Genomic DNA, 19,225 nt, shown 5'->3' on the forward strand with positions numbered 1-19,225 from the left:
AGCTATACTGTGTTTGCTATAAAAGTACGCTATAAAATAAACTTGAGTTGTACATTTCAAAACATTCACTTATAACCTTTTTTGGGAATGATGCCAGTAAGTCACTGTTTGTTTCATGAACAAGTAGAGCTGAATGCATTTCATATCACTGGATTGAGTCAAATGCAAAACTCTCTGAAGTAAGATAATCACTAAGTCTTCTGACTCAGGTAATCTAATTAAAGAGCTAAGTCTTACGTTCTTTTACAGCCTTCTAAAATGTAAATGGGGAATACATGGTGAATAGTTGCATGAGTTAATGCAAGTTTTTTCCAGTGCTGCTCTAAGCACTAAGTATCAAATGATGTCTGGTTTTGGCTTTTGTAACTTGGAAGACAAATGTAGCCAAAACACAGGCTGTATGCCACATGCCTTTGGTACTTCTGGCACACTAATAACTCTGTAACTGTAATGTTTGCATATGGTCCTCTATGCAGCAGCTGTATCTGAATATACCAGCTAAAAAAGAAATAATGGGCTGCTTTTTTATACTGCAAATTAAATACACACAGGAGATAGAAATTGCACAAACTAAATACCATTGAAAGTGCCAGTAGGCACTTCATATATTGTTTAATCCAAAACACCTTTAAGAATATAATCCATAGTTCGGCTCTGTAAAAATTATTAGTCTTTAGAAACATAAAGGTGTATCTGTTCTGAATAACAACTCAAGCCAGTTTCAAACAGTCTACCCCAGGACAAAACACTGTAGGTAGCCCTGAGAAATGGAGTTACATAGGTGAGGCTCAGTGCCACACTGACAGTTACCTGAATGCAGGGGCCCAAGCTGTTTTCTCTGCGTCACAGCACCGTACTGCATCATGCGAGAACTGCTAATCTTGTTGACAGCTAACTCTGGTACCTTCACAATGTACACATACCTTAAATGACTACATCACTTTCAAAACAGGACTTACAGCACTTGTGAAAATATTTATTTTATGCCTAAACATTACCATGTTCCACACTAACAAAAATTACAGGTTGGTATTGATGTAATTATTTTTTAATACGAAACCTACACAATCTAGCAAGTAGTCAGCTGGCCTTACCATACTTCCTTTGACCTAATGCTAGCACTTTCACTGTGGGTGAAAAAGCTGAAAATATTTATCCAGTGCCAAAAACTGTGGTAAGCAAATTTGAGAATTAACGCAATTAATATTTTATCACTTATGTTCGGTGTGCAATTGAAACAAAGAACCAAGATGTAGCCACTGTTATGCTTTTATGTCATCTCAAGATTAGATTCAGGTACTATACAGGGAGCTGCATCTTAAAATTCATGTTCTGTAGCAATTCCTCTTCACATCATCTTCAAGGAGCTAGTGTTACAGGATTCCCTTATTGGCACTTAGGGGTGTTTACTGGTCTTCAGAAAGGAATTAGCCCAAGATCACCTCTTTCCTGTGTACCAAACTGGTACAGGTGCAATGAGACAGGTCATCTGGAGTCAGATTCTGCTCATAAGCAAGAAGTGAGGAGACAGTGGATTGTTTGTAGTGGCTCCCACTATTCTTAGGTTGCCTCTTTAATGGGAGAAGTGTTTGGTGAATAAAAGGAGAGGTGGAAAGGGAATGCAGAGGGCCGAGATGAAAAGAGTCAGACCTAGGATAACTACAGACAGTGCCGTGAAGAGATGCAGTGGGAAGTGCCTGTCTGTCATCGAACACTTTGTCAGGACTGTAGCACCATAGCGCACCAGGCCTTGAATATCCTCCACAGCCAATAACCACAGATTGAAAAATCGGATTTTCTGAAAATAGCAGTAGATTTAGAGAAAGTTCAGTTATCTGCTCTCTTACTTGTATTTAAGTGCTCCTTAAGTCCTTTGAATAACCCTAGAAATTTCCTTTCTGCAGCTGTTCTGCAGTGAATGTTACAGGAAACTTGTGCATGTAAGCAGCAGAACTGGCTGAAGAAACATACTCAAGTAAAAAATAGGTGATCGTTGGAGCGGTGCTAGCATTCTTACTGTTCCAAGAAGCAAGACACTCAACATGAAAAATTTCTCTGAAAAAGTGATGATAGGTGCCAAGATTTAGTAATATGCAGACACACTCTCTCTCTGATCTTGTTCTTGGCCATCAAAACCAATTCTGTTTAGTCCTACAGCACACGAGTGGTAATAACTGACACTCCTCATTCATGGATTTTTCAGCGGGGTTGTGAACTTGCAAACAGCAAGTGCTACAGCAGCTTTTACAGCCTGGAAGTTCAGGATCATCTTTTATGCCAGTATACTGTCAAGTCTTAGGCCAGGCAACAAGAAGAAAATAGATTTCCTATTCCGAATCTGACACCAAGAAATCAAAGACTCTTGTGAACCAGAGATCCAACAGGATCAGCTGGAGATCAGTTAACAGCTATCTGATATTTCAATTCAGTTCAGAAAATAGTACTTAAAAAAAAAAGCTGCTCAAATTAGTGAGGACGAAGTGGTCACCATCGTGGCAAGAGAAATTCTGTCACTGAAATAGCTTTTGGTTTTGTTAAAAGAAAAAAAGTGATAGAAACAGAAAAGTCAATAAAATTGCTAAAATAAGTATCTGTAATTACCAAGATCAAAACCCAGTGCCTTTTTATTAAACATGAACTTTTGTTCTGCCTTCCATAATACGTAAATAGTGCTGACAATTGGTTTGTGAGGCACTTGCTACAATAAAATGTAATTGTATCATGAGAGAAAGGTGACAATCAGGAGATCATGAAAAAATTACATATTCTCACTGGTGGTTAATTAGCCATGCAAAACCCCCTCAAACAGATATTCTCTTCTATTAGGAATGATTACTATGCAGGCCTACAGATGTCAATACCACAGTCATTCAAATACTTCTTTCCCTACTAATTGAAGGTTGTAAAGCTCTGGTGCCAAGGTTTTGCTTCCAAAGAGCTAATTTATGACTAGAAGGATATTTTATGTCTTCGGTTGCAGCAGCTACAAAACTCAGCAAATCAGAACCATCTGTGCACTGATACTTGAATCACCATTCATCTAGCAGCCTATCAGTCACATTAGTTTGCATCCTGCATTCTTGGCTCACGTACACTTGTGATGGTCCAAAGTTCACCAGAAATATTAAAAATGAATGGTACCCTGACCCTGCCTTATTGCACACGCATCAGAGACAGAAACAGGGCTTTTGCATACGGGGAGTTTCAAGGCAGAGGTATGATGGGACTGACATTTCACAGCAAGTCCAGTAAGACCGCTAATTACCTCAATCGCCACTTATTAAAACATGGTTTTTATTAACCGTACAGTTTCAGACTTAAAAGTACAAAAGGAAAATACAACACGATAGCTGTCAGTTTTAAAATTCTGTGTTAGCGCATCACATAGCACTGCATACCAATAACAGAGTTAAATCCCAGAATAATACCTCCTCCACATTAGTGGCTGCAGGAGTATGTAGAGGCAAATGACAGAGAACAGTTTGAAAGCGAGAAAATGAATTAAGTGCTTTCACTAATAAAGGTAACTTTGCTTTTAATCTGGAACGAAGGAAAAACCTGGCATTCAGGCTTGTCTTCAAGATGTTAGTGAACAAAGTCCTTGACTTCCCCATTATCCTGAAAGTAAATCATTCTCCACAGACCTACCGCTTTGAAGAGAGAGGCTGTAGGTCAAAAGGGCTCATGACAGTTCTTCCTCCTTAAGGGTTGACATCCCACTTTTTAGCAAAGCCAGGGGAAACAGGAATTAACAAACATGGTGTATTTAAGGCAAAAGAACTGCTGTGTCAGTCTCATTTTGAAATCTTAAACTATTTCCTCTTCTACAAAAGAAAAGGCAATAATCAAGCAGGAGATGTCAGAAATAATCCCAGAACTGACTGACTTACTCTTGACACTTTAGCAGCACAGTGATTTCGCGTGCATGCTGCAGCAGAAAATTCCAGAGGGCCATCGTAGCGAGTTCCACTTGACTTTAGACCATCCAGCAGGATTTTCTTGAGCGCTTGATACTTTGGCTTCTCATCATAAGCTAAGCCAGAAACACATGCCAAATACATGGATATTTCACCTGTAGAGCATATTTTAAATGAAAATTTCACTTGGTGTAGACCTAGAACTTCAGAAAGAATTTAATTCCAAAATGGATGCCAATCCTACATTGCCAAACAAGATGAGACAATTTCAGCTGAAGACACACTCAAAACACAGAACTGACAATATCTTGTCTTTTCAAGATGAGAAAAGGAAAAGACAAACTTGGATAAACAAGCTAACTCTCAAGTGCTATGTCTTGTTATGCACATGCACTAATTCGTATAGTACTGAAAGCTATCCAAGTATAAAAATTAATCAAAATACTTCGTTGACAAATACTGATAGTTCTGTGCAAAAGGGAAGTATTTTATATTTGATAGATCATAATACCCCTTTAAATATTAACTACTCTCAACGACACTTTTAATCTGCATAGATATTATACTTTGAATGCTTTGGAAAAAAGCAACATTTTTTTTTACTTCTAATACTTGGACAAACACTGGTTTTGAGATTGCATCCTAAAACAGTCTAACAGCAGCACTATTTTGCTGTCATTACTGAGCGGTTCTAGAAACAGGGAAACCACTGAATGGGCAGAAATAATGCTATTAGGAAAAACATATGGGGAGGATCAAACTTTTCTTTCAGTTGAAGACCCAAGTGTATCCTAAAACTGGAGTACTACACCAGATATTAGCATCTGGTAAAATCCCAGAAGTCAAGATTTACTAAATATGTATACACATCATGAATATATTTTATGTAATATATGATGCATTCCAATAATTCAAATACAGAAATGTTATGAAAATAAGTAAATAAATCAAAAATAGATACTGATCTTAGAAGGAAGTTTGTTGTTTTCCCTGGGTTACTTTTGTATTTCAATGAAGGAAGAAACATATGACAAAACAAACCGTCCATTCATTTGCTTTTGCAAACTCTGAATACTAAGCAACAAACCTTTTGTAGACAGTTGCTCACTATTTCCATACTAACAGCTACTTCTATTTCTAAGATAGTCACTGCTTCCTAACACCTTGGATTACATATGGCTAAGATCCCTTATGTCACTCTATGGCATACATCACAGATGAGACCAATCAAGATTTTTGTACTACCACACACCAGGGTTGAAAATTTAGCCCTTAACGTCTATATCATCTGTTTAGTACTTGTTTATGGTATGATGCAGAAAAGCAGCAGGAAAAAAGAGTTCCTGCAACAAAAGCATTAAGTATCCTGTATCAGTAAGCATCAAGAATCCTTTATTGCAGTGACCGGCATTTGACAGCATCCAGAAATTTACCTTCTCCCCTTGCAGTAGACAAGCCTTTGAGCTAAAAATGCTTAAAAAATATAACAAGCTTGTACATGAAGGGCCTGATCCAGTTTCACTGAAGTCAGAAATATTAGTTCAATTAAATTGCACCCTGAATTAATGAGCGTGACATATAATCTAACAATGAGTATTACATAACTACTGTGTCATCAGCTAAATACATATATTGCAGGCTGAATTCTTCCGTTGGATCGGTATGTCTAAGAGTGGTTCACGCAGGCTTGATCTCAAGGGGTCGATTCAAGGATGAGTTCTCCTTGCACACCATAGTTTGCCCTAAGACCAGAGCCTGGTAATACTGCATGGACTCAGGCCTGTTGAAGGCATCTACCTTAAGGTGCAGAACTTAGCAGCCACATTTTAGATTTTAAAGAGAAGGCTTTGTTAAATTTGCGTCACTTTTATACTGCTTCCCCCAAATAGGCTAAAACATTTAAGTATTTTTTGTAACAGATTAAAGAGCTACACGGTACCGTACTACAAGCACACTTACTACAGCTGCTTCCAGAAGAACCCCATTCCATCACTGAATCTGGGAGCTCATCCATAAGTCTGAAACAACATGAGAGTGCAACAATTTAATGTGGTTTTGGAGCAGGTGATTCTTCATTTGGGATTTAGGAAGACAGCAAGTCTCAATTCCAAAGGGAGTGGACCTCCGGGATAGCTAATGATTCACAGTACTGCTTTTAAAACAAAATCTCCTCTTACCAGCTATATTTTTAACTCTTTGGAGACTGCTGATTTCAGCAAGACCAGGCTTACAGCTAAGACTGCACTTTAACATTAATTTTTTCTTTGCAGACGTTTTAAGCTTTCTAGAAAGAAAAAGGAAAATCCTTTGAGCTGAAATGGCTTGTTCTGATTTCAGCTTAATGATATTAATATTTGTATTTTGGAATTTAAGAAGCAGTTCTGGTCTGCCTACTAGCCATTTAACATCAGGTTCTTTCTGCCATGTAGCTCCCGGACAGCTGGGTGATGGCTGTCAAAATTACAAACAGGCATGGCAGGGACAAAAGGGGAGAGGAAGGTTAAACGACCTTAAGTCCCATGCACTTCATAAACTGAAGGGCAGGGCCACAGATGTACTTCTTATCCATCCAGAAACAGAAATCGCAAAGGAGCTCAGAATCAATCACACCCTAAAAACGGATGAATAATACCAGCTCTCATCTTTGTGCAGGCATGAGCAGGGATGATCTCCCAGCACCTGTAGGAACCTGCAGCTGCACAAGCCCCCTTGCCCTGAGTAAGTGAAATCTGTTACTTCAGTCTAGCTGTTAATACTGTTAAGGCATCCCTTTTTTTTTTCTTTGTTTGTTTAAAGGAGCCATAAAGGTCCACCAATCAGTAACAGGATGTGTTCCCAAACGCGTAAAGTTGGGATACATAGGCTAATAACCTTCAATCAGTAATCTATTGTTCAGTATCAGAAATAGGGGTTTCAATTTTGGAGAAATGAAACGCTTAAACATAAATATTTTCCTGTAATCTAGCTTAAATTCTATTTCAAATGGAGCCTCCCCTCTAATTATGGCATGGCATGAACATTTCTAAACTCAAATACACCAGCAGTCCTTAAATATCCCCTTACCAACGCCCAAAGCTTTGGCACAGTTGCCTCATCACCCCAGCGTTACGAGGAGGAAAAACTAAGAACTTGTAGCGACGGGATGAGAGGATGAGACAACTGGCGAACAACAGCGTTTGAGGCCCTGCTCTGGCTCCTGCCTTTCAACTGCACCCCACCTTCCAGGCCCAGCCCCTTCTTCCTCACCATCACACAGACTCTGCAGCAAAGGACTGGCAGGCTCAGAAGTGATTCGACTGTGCTGCTTAAACATACTTATTAACTTATAAGCAACTGGATACGCACATATATATCCAGATATCTATTTCTGGCCTTTGAAAACAGCATAGGCACTGAAAATTTAGATAAATAAAAGGGGATGACCTGGGCAAGTTACCTAATACTAAGAATGTAATTGATTAGACTAATAGGATATTTCAGATAAATGGAATCTCTGTCATTTTCCGTGTGTTTCTTCTAAGCATCTGCTTGATTGGCATCCTGAAAATGGTAGCAAACTAAGGGTTAACCGCAAGGGAAGAATTAGTGAAGCAGCTTGATTGATTAAATTGATTTAACATTGAATTGTATAAATGTTACCTTGCAGGGGGTTGTGTAATGATCAGAACTTCTAAAGGAGAAATATTAAACATAACATACGATGTCAACATTTACAGATGCAATCTGTATTATCCACAGTCTGCAGGCTAACCTTTTTCTCTGTTGAGAGCCGATGCCACACTGAATTTGCAGATTGATTTCTGTGGATCAGCTATCCCTATTGTGTACCTCTGTTGTGACTTGCCCTACTTAAAAGTTTGCTGCCTTCTCTGATTGTGATGTTACATTTATGGGTAACTACTCTTCTGTATAGCCTTCTACAGGCTACACTGTACCACATGCAATTAACTCTCTCAAGTCCCAACTGTGAAAGCAGAGAAAGAAAACACTAATACACTCTGTTGCTTTAGTAAGCTCTAAATGAGTCATGCTGGGAAAAAGGAAAGATTTTAATCAAGTTCTTTAGTATTTGGTATTTAATTGTTTGTAACGGCAGTAGGCTTATATAACACTAAAAACCTACACAAAAACATCTGAAAAATAGTATCATATAGAAAGTAAAATAAATTGAATGCACATGTGGAAAAACTTCCAAGAGATGTTTGTACTATAGTCTCTACAAAGCACCCATGAAGTTTAATGGAAACACACAACAACCTTCTGTGTGTGCAATAAGGCCTGCACTAATTCACAAATGTTTTCTTTAAAAAAAGAGTATTAAAAAAATACACAGCAGACAAAATGACTGTGTACTGTGCATTTGAATTTACCGTATCTCTACAGCAGTACATACATAAACATGGGGAACAGGTATACATGCACATAGAGTTCACATTTTTAACTGCTTCTAACATCTCTCAATTAAGAAAAATTGTTTTAGCTTTCTTGTAAGGTGCTATTCTACAGGATGTAAAGCTGTCTTTCTCAGACCTGTTTTCTTAAGTGATGAGGACGTTGCAGTTCTAGGGTGGTATGTGTGTGTGCATGTGTACATGTGTGTTGTTTTATTTTTACTTTGTTTTTGCAGTCTGGACAGCTACAGGGTCCTTCAGGTTCTGTTCCCAGGGTAGCTTCCCACATAACCATTGCAGCATACAGTAGCCAAGGATTTCAAGGTCACCTCGTCTGGATGGGGCTAAAACGTGGGGAAGGAGGGAAGGGGGAAGAGGAAAAGAAAAAAAAAAAAAGATGAAGAATAAGAACCTCTTCTTAGGAAATAGAAAAGACTTTGATTGAACTAGTGTTGATGAAATATGAAAAAGCCAAATGGGCAAAGTGTTTTGTTTATTCAGCTGTATTAGACCTAAAATGAACGCCCCGGCATTTGGCCACAGTCCACAGACAGGCAGTGACTTGTTACTGTTGAAGTAAGGGTCAGTTTCCTCACCTCCTCCAACTTCATCCTTCCTCAGTCTGGCCTGTCACATGGACTTGATCCCCATGGCCTCTGACATGATCCAGACAGCCCATAACGGAGTACCAACACTTTCTCAAAGAGCCAAGCAGTAAAACAAAGAAATAAATGTCTGCTGCTAAATTGCTAACACATGTTCCAGGAAGTCCATGGGGTCCACATTGGTCATGCAGGGACCCTGTGAGTGCAGACTAAACACTGATGGCCTTTCCTGTTCTCCTACAGAGCTATTTGAACTTGGAAGATATGACAAAACTGCCATCTAGTGTACATTTACACACCAAAGTTGCCTGCTTAAAAGTACCATGAACTGTTTGTTTAGAGAGTCATAGCAAAAGCTAAAATACACTTGCTATTTAGCAAGTCCTGTGTAAACTTACCACTTCTGCTTCCAAAAAGGAAATTGTTTCAGGAACAATTTACTCTCAACCTGCACACCCCAAACAGATACGCTAACTACAGAATACAAATACAGTAGGTATAATTCAATCAAAAATTAACCCCATCCCCAAACATCTTCTACGCAGAAAAACAGGTAACTGAAGTTAATCTACAGATTGACTTTTCCAAGAGAAAGAGGAAAACAAAAAAAGTGCAGTACTAATAGAATTGCTATTGCTTGCTGCTATTCAGAGGAAATCAAACTTGAAAAAACTGAACAAGCAGAATTGCTGCAATATTTCTTTGTACATTTGACTTGCAGTCTATAGTTTGCAAGTCAAGACCACATGGAATCTGCAAAAACAGAAACCGTTAATCGTGATTAAAGAAAGACAGATGTAGAAGTTAAATTTATGCTTTTCCAGAATGAATTTGAACTTTCCAGGAATGAAAGATTTCGGATTTGTTCAGTACTTTTTGTCTACCGTAAAGACTAGTAGTTGAGCATAGTGCTGTTAATCCAGCTGTAAACAGATATCGTATTTTATGGGCCTTCATTAAATAAATTCCAGAAAGTCACTCAGCAAACTTATCTTTTAATTTAAAAAGTCATCTGCTAAAAGCTACGGTGCCAACACATCATAACTGTTTCTTGTTACCATACACACATTATTGTAAAAGCAGAAGATTAGTTCTTATACATTCTCTATCTTAACTGCTATTAGACTATGGGATTATTAAAGGCCCTTCAATCTAACAGAATGCTACACTATCCCTTGGGTGTCGTTTATTTTCTGCACTAGATTCAGCAACGTCCTAATGCAAGACTTGGCTCTCATATTAAAATAAAAACACAATCTCTACCACTTGCTGTTCTGTAGTGATTTCTTCAGCCATAAATCTCCTGTTAACTGTGGAACAATTCCATTCATACACATGTGTTCGCAACTCCTTTTTCCATTATGGCAATTCCAGATTATAACCATATAAGCCAGCATTTTTGATTGCAGATCCTCTAATTTTCACACAATGCTTTTCTGGCACCTGCTTGTGTAAGATGGGCTACAGAAAGTGGCCTTTTGAGAAAAATTGTCAAAATTACAATGGACCACTTTTTTCCACTGAGGGACTAATTGATATGAATCTGTAAATAATGCTAAGTCAATTAGATTTCAGAAGCTAACCTAAGATAACTCGTTTTCTGACAAAACAGTCCCCAGAGAGTAAAGTTTAGTTCACAGTTAACAGTTTGGCCATGACTAATTACCTTCTCACTCACATGCAGATCTTTCAGCCATTTCCTGACTAACACTGGGGCAAAACCATCACAAATAGGGAGATCCGTGCAAGTAAGACTTTATCAATACCTTCCTAAAGCCACAGCAGTCAGCTGGGGGGGGGGAAAGGTACACGTAATTAAGCCATACATCACTAAAAAATAAAAGGGGAAATGTTTTACAGAGAGATGGTAAACTCACGTATCACTTTATCTCCCAGGTCACTGCAAGTGTTACTACATAAAGACATTTACATGTGTTTTTCATAGAACCACATGAAAATGTCAACATTTGATTATTTGACTGTACCAGCTTATTCTTTCTCTCTGCTCCTTTGTCAGCTCGGTATTAGAGATGCTAACTTCCTCAACTTTTTAAATCATTTAGATCCTTATAAAAAAAAGTATTCAACTAACTAATCTTTAATGAATTAATATTATCTATGAACACTGAAATAATTAGATTTTCATCCCAAATAAAGTACTAATACATTCATTTCAACTATATGTTTACTTGAAAAAATAAATCTGCTAATATAATTGGGGATTACAAGAATCTTGATAAACATCAACAGAGAGAAGTCAATCTGGCTTCATTTTAAATGTGATAGCCATGCAAAAATAGAACGATTCTGCTTGATAACTTGTCACTGTTACAGAGTATACATTCAAAATAGTACTTATGTAAATCAAATTCTCTTACTTCTCTGTAGACTAAAAACTTGTTGGGTGGTTTTTTTTTTTTCTTTCTTTTTAATAGATATTTGATTTCTGCTTTTCTATTAACCCGGAATTTTTTTACTATTATTTTAGTTTCATATGAAATACTATTTAATGGGAACATGTTGGCGATATTTTATTTCACGATATTTTTATAGTTTAATTTTTTAATTTGAAGATTTAAGGCCTGATTCTGTCCTCACTCCTGCCAAGATAAATCAGGAACAACTCCACTGAAGTTAATTCATTAACAACCATGTCAATGAAATCAGAGTCAGGCCATAAGAAGTTTTATATACATCACAAACATATACTCAACATGCAGGCACAGGGTTCAAACGATAACTCACAATAACATAACTGAAGCAATTCACCCTGAGAAGAAAATATATTATGTATCTCTGTATACTGGATTTGGCAGCTGAGCCCTAATTTATATTCAGATTACTATTTCAAAATAGATCATAAATGATACCACACCAGCCACAATATGCTCTCAAAAGTACACTGTTCCCAAGAACTCATCTGAAACCCATGTAAAAATGGGAATTTTCCTCTATGGCCCTTATTAAGCTAACTTTCTCAAGCTTTTTGTAAAGATCTAGGAGGCTAACGAGTGACAGATGAAATGTTCTTCTATTATTTTTAATTAGCACTGTTACATTATAACTTCACCATTAGTGTTTCTTTAGATTGGAAGCTTTTCATAACAAGGATCATTTTAGCTGCTCATATTGCATCTACATGCAGTGCAACCTCCAATTCTCACTGGCATTACAGCATACAAATCCATGTTAATTCACAAACAAATATAACTCATACCATCACCATTAATCCAAAAGCCCATAAAGGAAAGGAGTGTTAACATGACCATGGAGAAATATAATTATGTTAAAAATGCATCATCACAATGTTTTAATAAATGAACTAAAAGTGATACAACTTTTTAACTCAAGGTTGAGATGATAATAAAAAAAAGACACATACAAGACTTGTCAAAAAATCAGTGCCTGTATTAGGGGCAGGAGAAAGAAAAAGACCGAAAAAAACTAATAATGAAGCATTGCTTCCCCAAGGTACTGGTCAGCCTAAGGAGTTCACTGCAGCAGGATAGTGACTAACTGAATAGAGTGGGTGGCTACAGGGGAAAGCTTGGATAAATATAGTTAAATTTTAAAAGTTTGATAAATTTTAATGTATGGAGGCCATTCTGTACAGAGTTATCCAGTCTCAGGCAGGGCAACTGCCAGCAGGGGCCGGGAACAATCCCTCCTCCCCTCACGTACAGTTCTGCACCGTTAGCTTGGCACATTGCTGAAGTACTCCCCGACAATAACCACCACCACAGAATGCTGGAAAGAAAAACAAATCTAGCGCAAACACGGTGTTACCACAACGGGACTACAACTCTTCCAGAGAACTCAGTCTGGGACATGGCAATGAGCAACTTCTCCTGTGCCAGCTATGGTCTCTCCTAAACTCCGATCCTACAGCTATACACTCAACTGGTCATACGGCTGATCGGCACAAAACCTACTGCAGAGCTGGCAGGAGTTCCCGCAGTTGTTCACAGGGAGGATACAACCGTGACTCCCCAGCACTGACCTCGCCTTGGGCTGACAAGCCACCGAGGCGAAGGGCTCCGGAGCGGAGGATCGCGCCGGGGGACCCTTCCTGAAGCGGCAAAACTGCGGCAAAAGGGCGGCCAGCCTGTGCATCAGCACGTCCTGTCAGTCACGGGATGCAGTCCCAGCACAGTAGTCAGATAACTCGCTTCAAGGCCCACAAAAGCAGCAACACTACTGCTGCTGTCCTGCCATGGCCAAGCTCATGAGCACACTGTGAGCCAGCAGGTCTTGCAGGCCAGCAGTTCCCAAACTGTGATCCTCAAACCTCTTCAAAATAGCAGAGCTGTCCTGGACAATCACAACAGCCTAATGTGCAGACATGTGCACAGCAACCTCCAAACAAGCAGTTACACATGTCCACTGACCGGCAGGATCGAACTGCAGAGCCTCCCTGTTTTCGCCCTTGCTCTGCTGCATCCATAATAGAAGAGTGCAGTCAGCAGCAGGATTCTCCTCTAAACATGGACAGACAGTGAATAATCATCAGGACTGGTGGAATGGGATGTGCTAAAAGGAAGAGGGCTGGGGTCCTGATTTAGTGGGGAGAAGTTTATGTAGCAGGAAGGTTGGAAGATGGAAGGGAACTTCACCACGAGATCTGAGTAGGAGATAAAATGGTGGTGGCAAGAGGTGCAGGTACCTGGTCGGAAGTAAAAGGTTCCAAGCTTGCAGTAAGGAGAACATGTGGCAGGAGAGTGGGGACAGGAAGTTTTACTCTTCTTTCACATCTGTGTGGCAAAAAAAAAAAAAAAAAATCACAAAAGTAAGGGGCTGACAAGCAGCTGTGAGATTCACTAACTTTTTGAATTCCTGGTGTAGAGAACGAGAGCCAAAATTAAGCAGCCAATTCCCAGCCACACTCATCAGTTGTGCTAGAAAGTCGTGATGCTCATCATTTTATTTTTGCTGCTTCTGGACATTCTTGGCAGGACAGAATAAGCTTACAGAGGTGGTTATAGGAACCTATTCAATCTTCCCCTTGCTAAAGCCCGACTCTTCTTTTGCTTACAATGACCTCCTGCTCCCTCTTCTGCTGGGCACACATTTCTAATCCAACACTCAGAAACAAAAACATCTTTTTATTTATTTCACACTGCAAAGTTCCACCCATTTTTCACCAGACCGGTTATGCTTCCCTTTTATTTTTAGGATTTACAGTTTGTCCTGCACACAGTCTTTGGGAAACACATACCAAACTGCAGCAAATCAATAATTCATTTGACCGACAAAAAAAATCCAGCAGGCTCCCTCTGACTCCTAACTATACATGGACAGATGCCAAATAAACCCCTTGATCCAGAGCCATTTAGTGCTCTGTTCTCTGGAAGCCATGCGGGCTCAGAAGGAATATGTTTCCAGGCACAGGTGTTTATATTCTTGCACATCCTTCCCCACAAAATGAACCCTGCATATGTTCTAGTCAACCCCTGCATGTAAAAGAAAAGGAAAAATGGACAAGCACTGAGCTATGTTTTTAATATCAAACAACAACAGTTCTGTCAGACCAGTGGGGAAAATAAGAACAACTGCAGAGCTTTCCCTACAATCAGCCTGACGCCTGCATTGCCCTGTACAAACACGGTGTACGAGCATTCGGATGGACCTCAAGAAGCGCATGTTGCAATAACCCAATGTGAGGGGCACAAAGAACCGGCTAAAATATGGCGTCAAACATAGCTGCAACTGCCTTCCCCAACACAGGAGATGAAAATAAACAAACACACTTTTGCTCGATGAAACCAGCTCAGAAAAAATGTATTCACCAGCTACAAAAAAGTGACAAGCAGTGGGCCTAATTGAGGCAAACGTCATCAGACACTCTACTTACCCTTAAGCTTATCAAAAGTCACTACTACTGTCTTAAGCAGCTTTTACTATTCCAGATGTAGATATAAGTTCTGCAAGGATTTCAGTAGGCCATCTACCCAATGCGAGAGATGGCAAAACCAGTAGTTACTGTGAAATGTTGCTGAAAGGAAGAGGGGAGTTATCTTGAAAGCTATGGCAAACACAAGTATATGCTGGAGGGAATTCAACATAGACAGTTCATACTCTTATGCTCATCAATGATAGCAAATTAAAACTGGTCTTACGCACTCAATGCACAGGACTGGAGTATTTAAAAAAAACTCAATATGTTAAGCGCAGTATATCTCCAGAGAAATTAGGTATTGACTGCATGCCTCAGTGAGTAGAAAATCTACAAAAATCCATAGGAGGCATTGATCCAAATATTACTTTTTAACACTAACTATGTAACAATTTTTTAAACGTACACTGGGTGCAGATATAATTCTCTTTAATTATCAATCCACAAACAAAAAGGTAATACTGCTTATATAGTATGGTCTTTAAAAATGAATACACTGAATACACTTAAATACTACGCTAAAACTAACAATGCAGTTGTGCCATATGAAATTTGCATCACAATAAAAAGGTTTTAAATTTAAAAACCCCACATGCTGGTTGCAATGAGATCGAGCCACCAAATACAAGAAGTGCTGACGGTGTGGGTCAGATCCTGGGGCAAAGCCCAACTTGGGCCCTGACTTGGTTCAAAGTGAACTCTAGATATAGATAGCAGATGGAACTGAGGTTGCGGTGAATACAAGTCTGGAAGCCCCAAGCAGCACTGCAGCACAGAAGAGCCAGTCTGTGGGGCCCACACACACTGGGCAGAGCACAGGCGAGCCATGCAAAACTAAAGACAAAACCAGCATGAAGAGGCAAGACTCGAGGCAGGGCCACTACTCCCAGCCTTTCCCAGCTCAGGGGGAATTCCTCTTCAGTTCCAGCACAAAGTCAAAGCCACCAGCACCATCAGTGTACACCAGCACACACTGAAGTATGAATCTATGAAAGTAACTTGTTTGAAGGCAGCGATTCGCCACCAGCTGCCACAGGAACAGCTCGTCCGACTCAGCCCTTACCAGAGCCTGTCAGAAGAATACGGACTAATTCTACCACACAGAAGTGTTACCACGCAGGGGCCGCTGGTAGGAAACTTTCTGGATCTCAGTGGACTGCATAACCTCTACACCTGATGAACTTTACAGAGAGCTTGGGGAATAAATAGGCATGCAGCTGGGTTAATCTCTCGATTCAATGAGGGAAACACCAGTGTTGATTTGAATTAGTGGAAAATCGTTGCATGTGATTGGCTTTATGAAAGGAGGTTATCAGCTTTAAGCATTGCCAAGAGGCACTTCGGAAAGCAACAAATTCATAATTTTGTTTTAAGTTTCAGCATGTACCTCAAATCGCTGTATATCTTCAGGTAGGTACTTTATGAATAAAAGCAGAGCAAGTCAGAATGTTCTCGTTTGTCTAGCTCAATACAGCAATTGGTACTATTCAGGAGTTTTGAGGTTTGAGATATATTTATGTTGCTACATACACTCAGGAAATGCCCTCTGGAAAGGATCTCATTTATATAAAGTAACGTTTAAAAATTGGAACTATATTCCAAAAGCATTGAAATAAATATTCCACCCTGAAAAATTGGGTAACACCAGAATGAAGGCTGTCTATGCACCTTTCATTTGCCAACAGTGAAACAGTCTTTAAACACTTTCCAGAAGAGCACCTCACCTCACTTAGTACGTGAGACTGTGCTGAGACTCAATCACGAGTCAGGAGTACAGGAGATTGTTGAGCAAAGAAGCCCTTTGCCTCAACTGGTGGAAACAGCTCCGCAACTCTAAACCCCACAACAAGAGATGAGATGAGGGAAACCAGCCGCTGTGTTCTGCCATCTGGACCTGTGCAAATTTCCAACAGAAGTCGCTGCAGATGCATATTTTCCCTAGGATGTTGAGAGACCTGCTGCAAATGGGAAACTCTGGTAATTTGACCTTAATGGATTCGGGCTGTTACAAGGTCAGAGCTGAGGCATTCAATGTGAATAGTTTGGATTCTCTGCATCATACCAGATATCACATCACGTTCTGCCGGCTTTTCTGGCGGGAGCATCAGAAAAATCCGTGGATTTTGTTTGCAGCTATTAACAAGCAAAAAATTTTCAAGTGTAAGATGGGGGTAAGCTCCCTCAAGCTATCTTTCTGAATATTTTGTTTTCTGGAGTCCTCCGCTTTTCACCAATTCCATCACGGCTTTAGCTACTTGAGGGGGTAATCTAACCCACAGATTGCAAAAGATAACACCTTACCTCACACTTGCATGTGCACACGCTTTGCCACCCAAGTCTGTAAAATTTCCCTACTCTTTCAGATAAAAGGAATTATCTGTTCTGTAATCACATACCCATCAACAGACACCTGTCCACTAGACAAACTAGCTGCTGTAACTATCCAACTGCCAAATCCCAAATACTCCAGCCTCCACCTGTTCTTCAGACAGCATCCACATCAAATACTAGTACACAGCCACATCGCTCACACTACCAGGAAAAACAGCCAGAGCCAGATCTCCAGAAAATGCACTGAATGCTTGGGAGGGCTAGAAGAGTCTGAAACAGATGCCCTCTTCACCACAAAATATTTTTTAGCAGGTGAAATTGTGCAATTGTCTTAGCGGCAAATACTTGACAGTCTTATTTCATTTTTCCTAATGACCAGAGTTAAACGACTGCAGGTTTTAACAGCGCCGGCAAATTATCAAGACCCTCTACATTACACGGTCAATGGTCCTTTTAATAGAAAAAGCAATAATATACAGTTGTTTGTGCCAACTAAAACTCGTTAGAAAGTATTAGTTTAAGGTAACAGTTCAGCAGCTATTAACAAGCACAAATTTCTACAGTTATCGCTTGTGACACTATGATCCTAGCAAAGCTGGCAGCAGAAAACCATTCCTTTTGTTTCAGAAGATCTTGGGGGTGGGGAGGGGGGGATACGGGAAAGAAAAGTTGACAAAAACACTGTTTCATAGCAGGAGTCAAAGTTTTTCAATAATCACCATTTTTTTCACTAGCATAACATTAGAATTGACTTTTTGTCTTGCTGACATAGCAACTAAGAAAGTTGTGTTGCATTGACCATATTGATTGTGAACAATGCAGCCATCAGTGGGACTTTGCACCATATATTTTCAATATTGACCTCCCATTCCCTTTTCCATGGCTCTATGGGTCTGCTATTGGATTTGGACTGCAGTGTAATAAACAGCTAAGGTTTAATTAATGGTAAATGAATACAAGACATAGGTTATGACTTTAACTAATTAGGGAATTGTTGAATTAAGTCTGCCTTGGAATGCAAGGCAGTACAATCAATATCCAATAAAAGGACTATGTATGTAATTTACCTGCAAATGTGTTTCCAATACCATCAAAGTGAGTTTAAATAAGTAAGATATATGAAAGGCTACTGGAAAAAGATTTCAAAAAGTTAACACTTTACGGCTTCAAAAAGGGTTTTTCTCCTTGCAGAAGGAATGTCATCTTGAAATATCCTGTCATAACACAGATGGTGACACTCAGACACAGCTCTCCCTAAAGGACCGTGCAGACTCGAAACATTTTTCCTTGACAATGCAACATTAGCAAATATTGCCTCTGCCCGTCTACAGAGTACAGCAAACACAAACCAGTACTCCCAACATGAACCAATTAAGTTTAATGGCAAGCTCTTCTTACGGCGTCTTGGTCTGCATTCCAGTACCACACGTGCAGCAGCCTTTCAGTTTTAATCGTGCTGCCCCCCTTCCCCCACCAGCCCTGGAGAAGCATTCCCAGGTACAAGAAGAGGTCACCACACAAGGGTCTGATCAACCCTGAGCAATCCCCAAGACTACTTCTATTGTATACATCAGCTCACACGGCCTGATTACTCATCCTGTAATCACTCCTCTGAAATAAAAAAAAAAAAGATACATACCTACTCCCTTGTGGGCATCTACACTGGTAAACTCTATTGTCCCATTATGGCCCTTCCTAGGATTTTCCTGATACTGTTTGTGGTTCCCATTGGGACAATATCTGTAGGAAAGTCCATAATCTGCAAGATAAACCTGGAAGACATGAACAGACAAATGAATAATGCTTTTGTCCTTTGAAAGTATAACCTTTATAATTAAGTCTTAAGAAACTGATAGGTTAAGGACAGCCTTAGATCTAAATTTTATTAAACCAAATGGTGCCTCAGGATAAAATATGTACAACTGGGGGCTATAACAGCTGCCCTCCCCATTTAAATCCTTCCACGGCTATACTCTTATCTTATTTCAGAGTCGAGCAGAATTTCAGTCTTTTTATTTTGTTCCTAAGCTCTCTCCTCTCCAGGTGGGCATCTAGACATCATAAACTGCAATATGCCTTTTATGTATC

The 19,225-nt window shown here is 39.5% G+C and overlaps 1 protein-coding gene across 6 annotated transcripts in view; it reads right to left on the reverse strand.

Moving 5' to 3' along the window:
• The window catches only part of VRK2 (VRK serine/threonine kinase 2), a 46,491-nt gene that overhangs the window by 4,158 nt on the left and 23,108 nt on the right, over window positions 1–19,225 (reverse strand). For 4 of the 6 annotated variants that reach the window (XM_075147776.1, XM_075147774.1, XM_075147779.1 and 1 more), the window contains exons 8-11: window positions 18,777–18,909; window positions 8,532–8,652; window positions 5,877–5,935; window positions 3,891–4,072 (exon numbers count right to left, since the gene is read on the reverse strand). In XM_075147776.1, coding sequence (XP_075003877.1) covers window positions 3,891–4,072; window positions 5,877–5,935; window positions 8,532–8,652; window positions 18,777–18,909 — 495 coding nt within the window. The remainder of the gene's footprint in view (window positions 1–3,890; window positions 4,073–5,876; window positions 5,936–8,531; window positions 8,653–18,776; window positions 18,910–19,225) is intronic. The other 2 variants (XM_075147777.1, XM_075147780.1) reach the window with 2 other exon arrangements.

The sequence above is a fragment of the Calonectris borealis genome, chromosome 3 (assembly GCF_964195595.1).
Source record: "Calonectris borealis chromosome 3, bCalBor7.hap1.2, whole genome shotgun sequence".
NCBI classification, from domain to species: domain Eukaryota; kingdom Metazoa; phylum Chordata; class Aves; order Procellariiformes; family Procellariidae; genus Calonectris; species Calonectris borealis.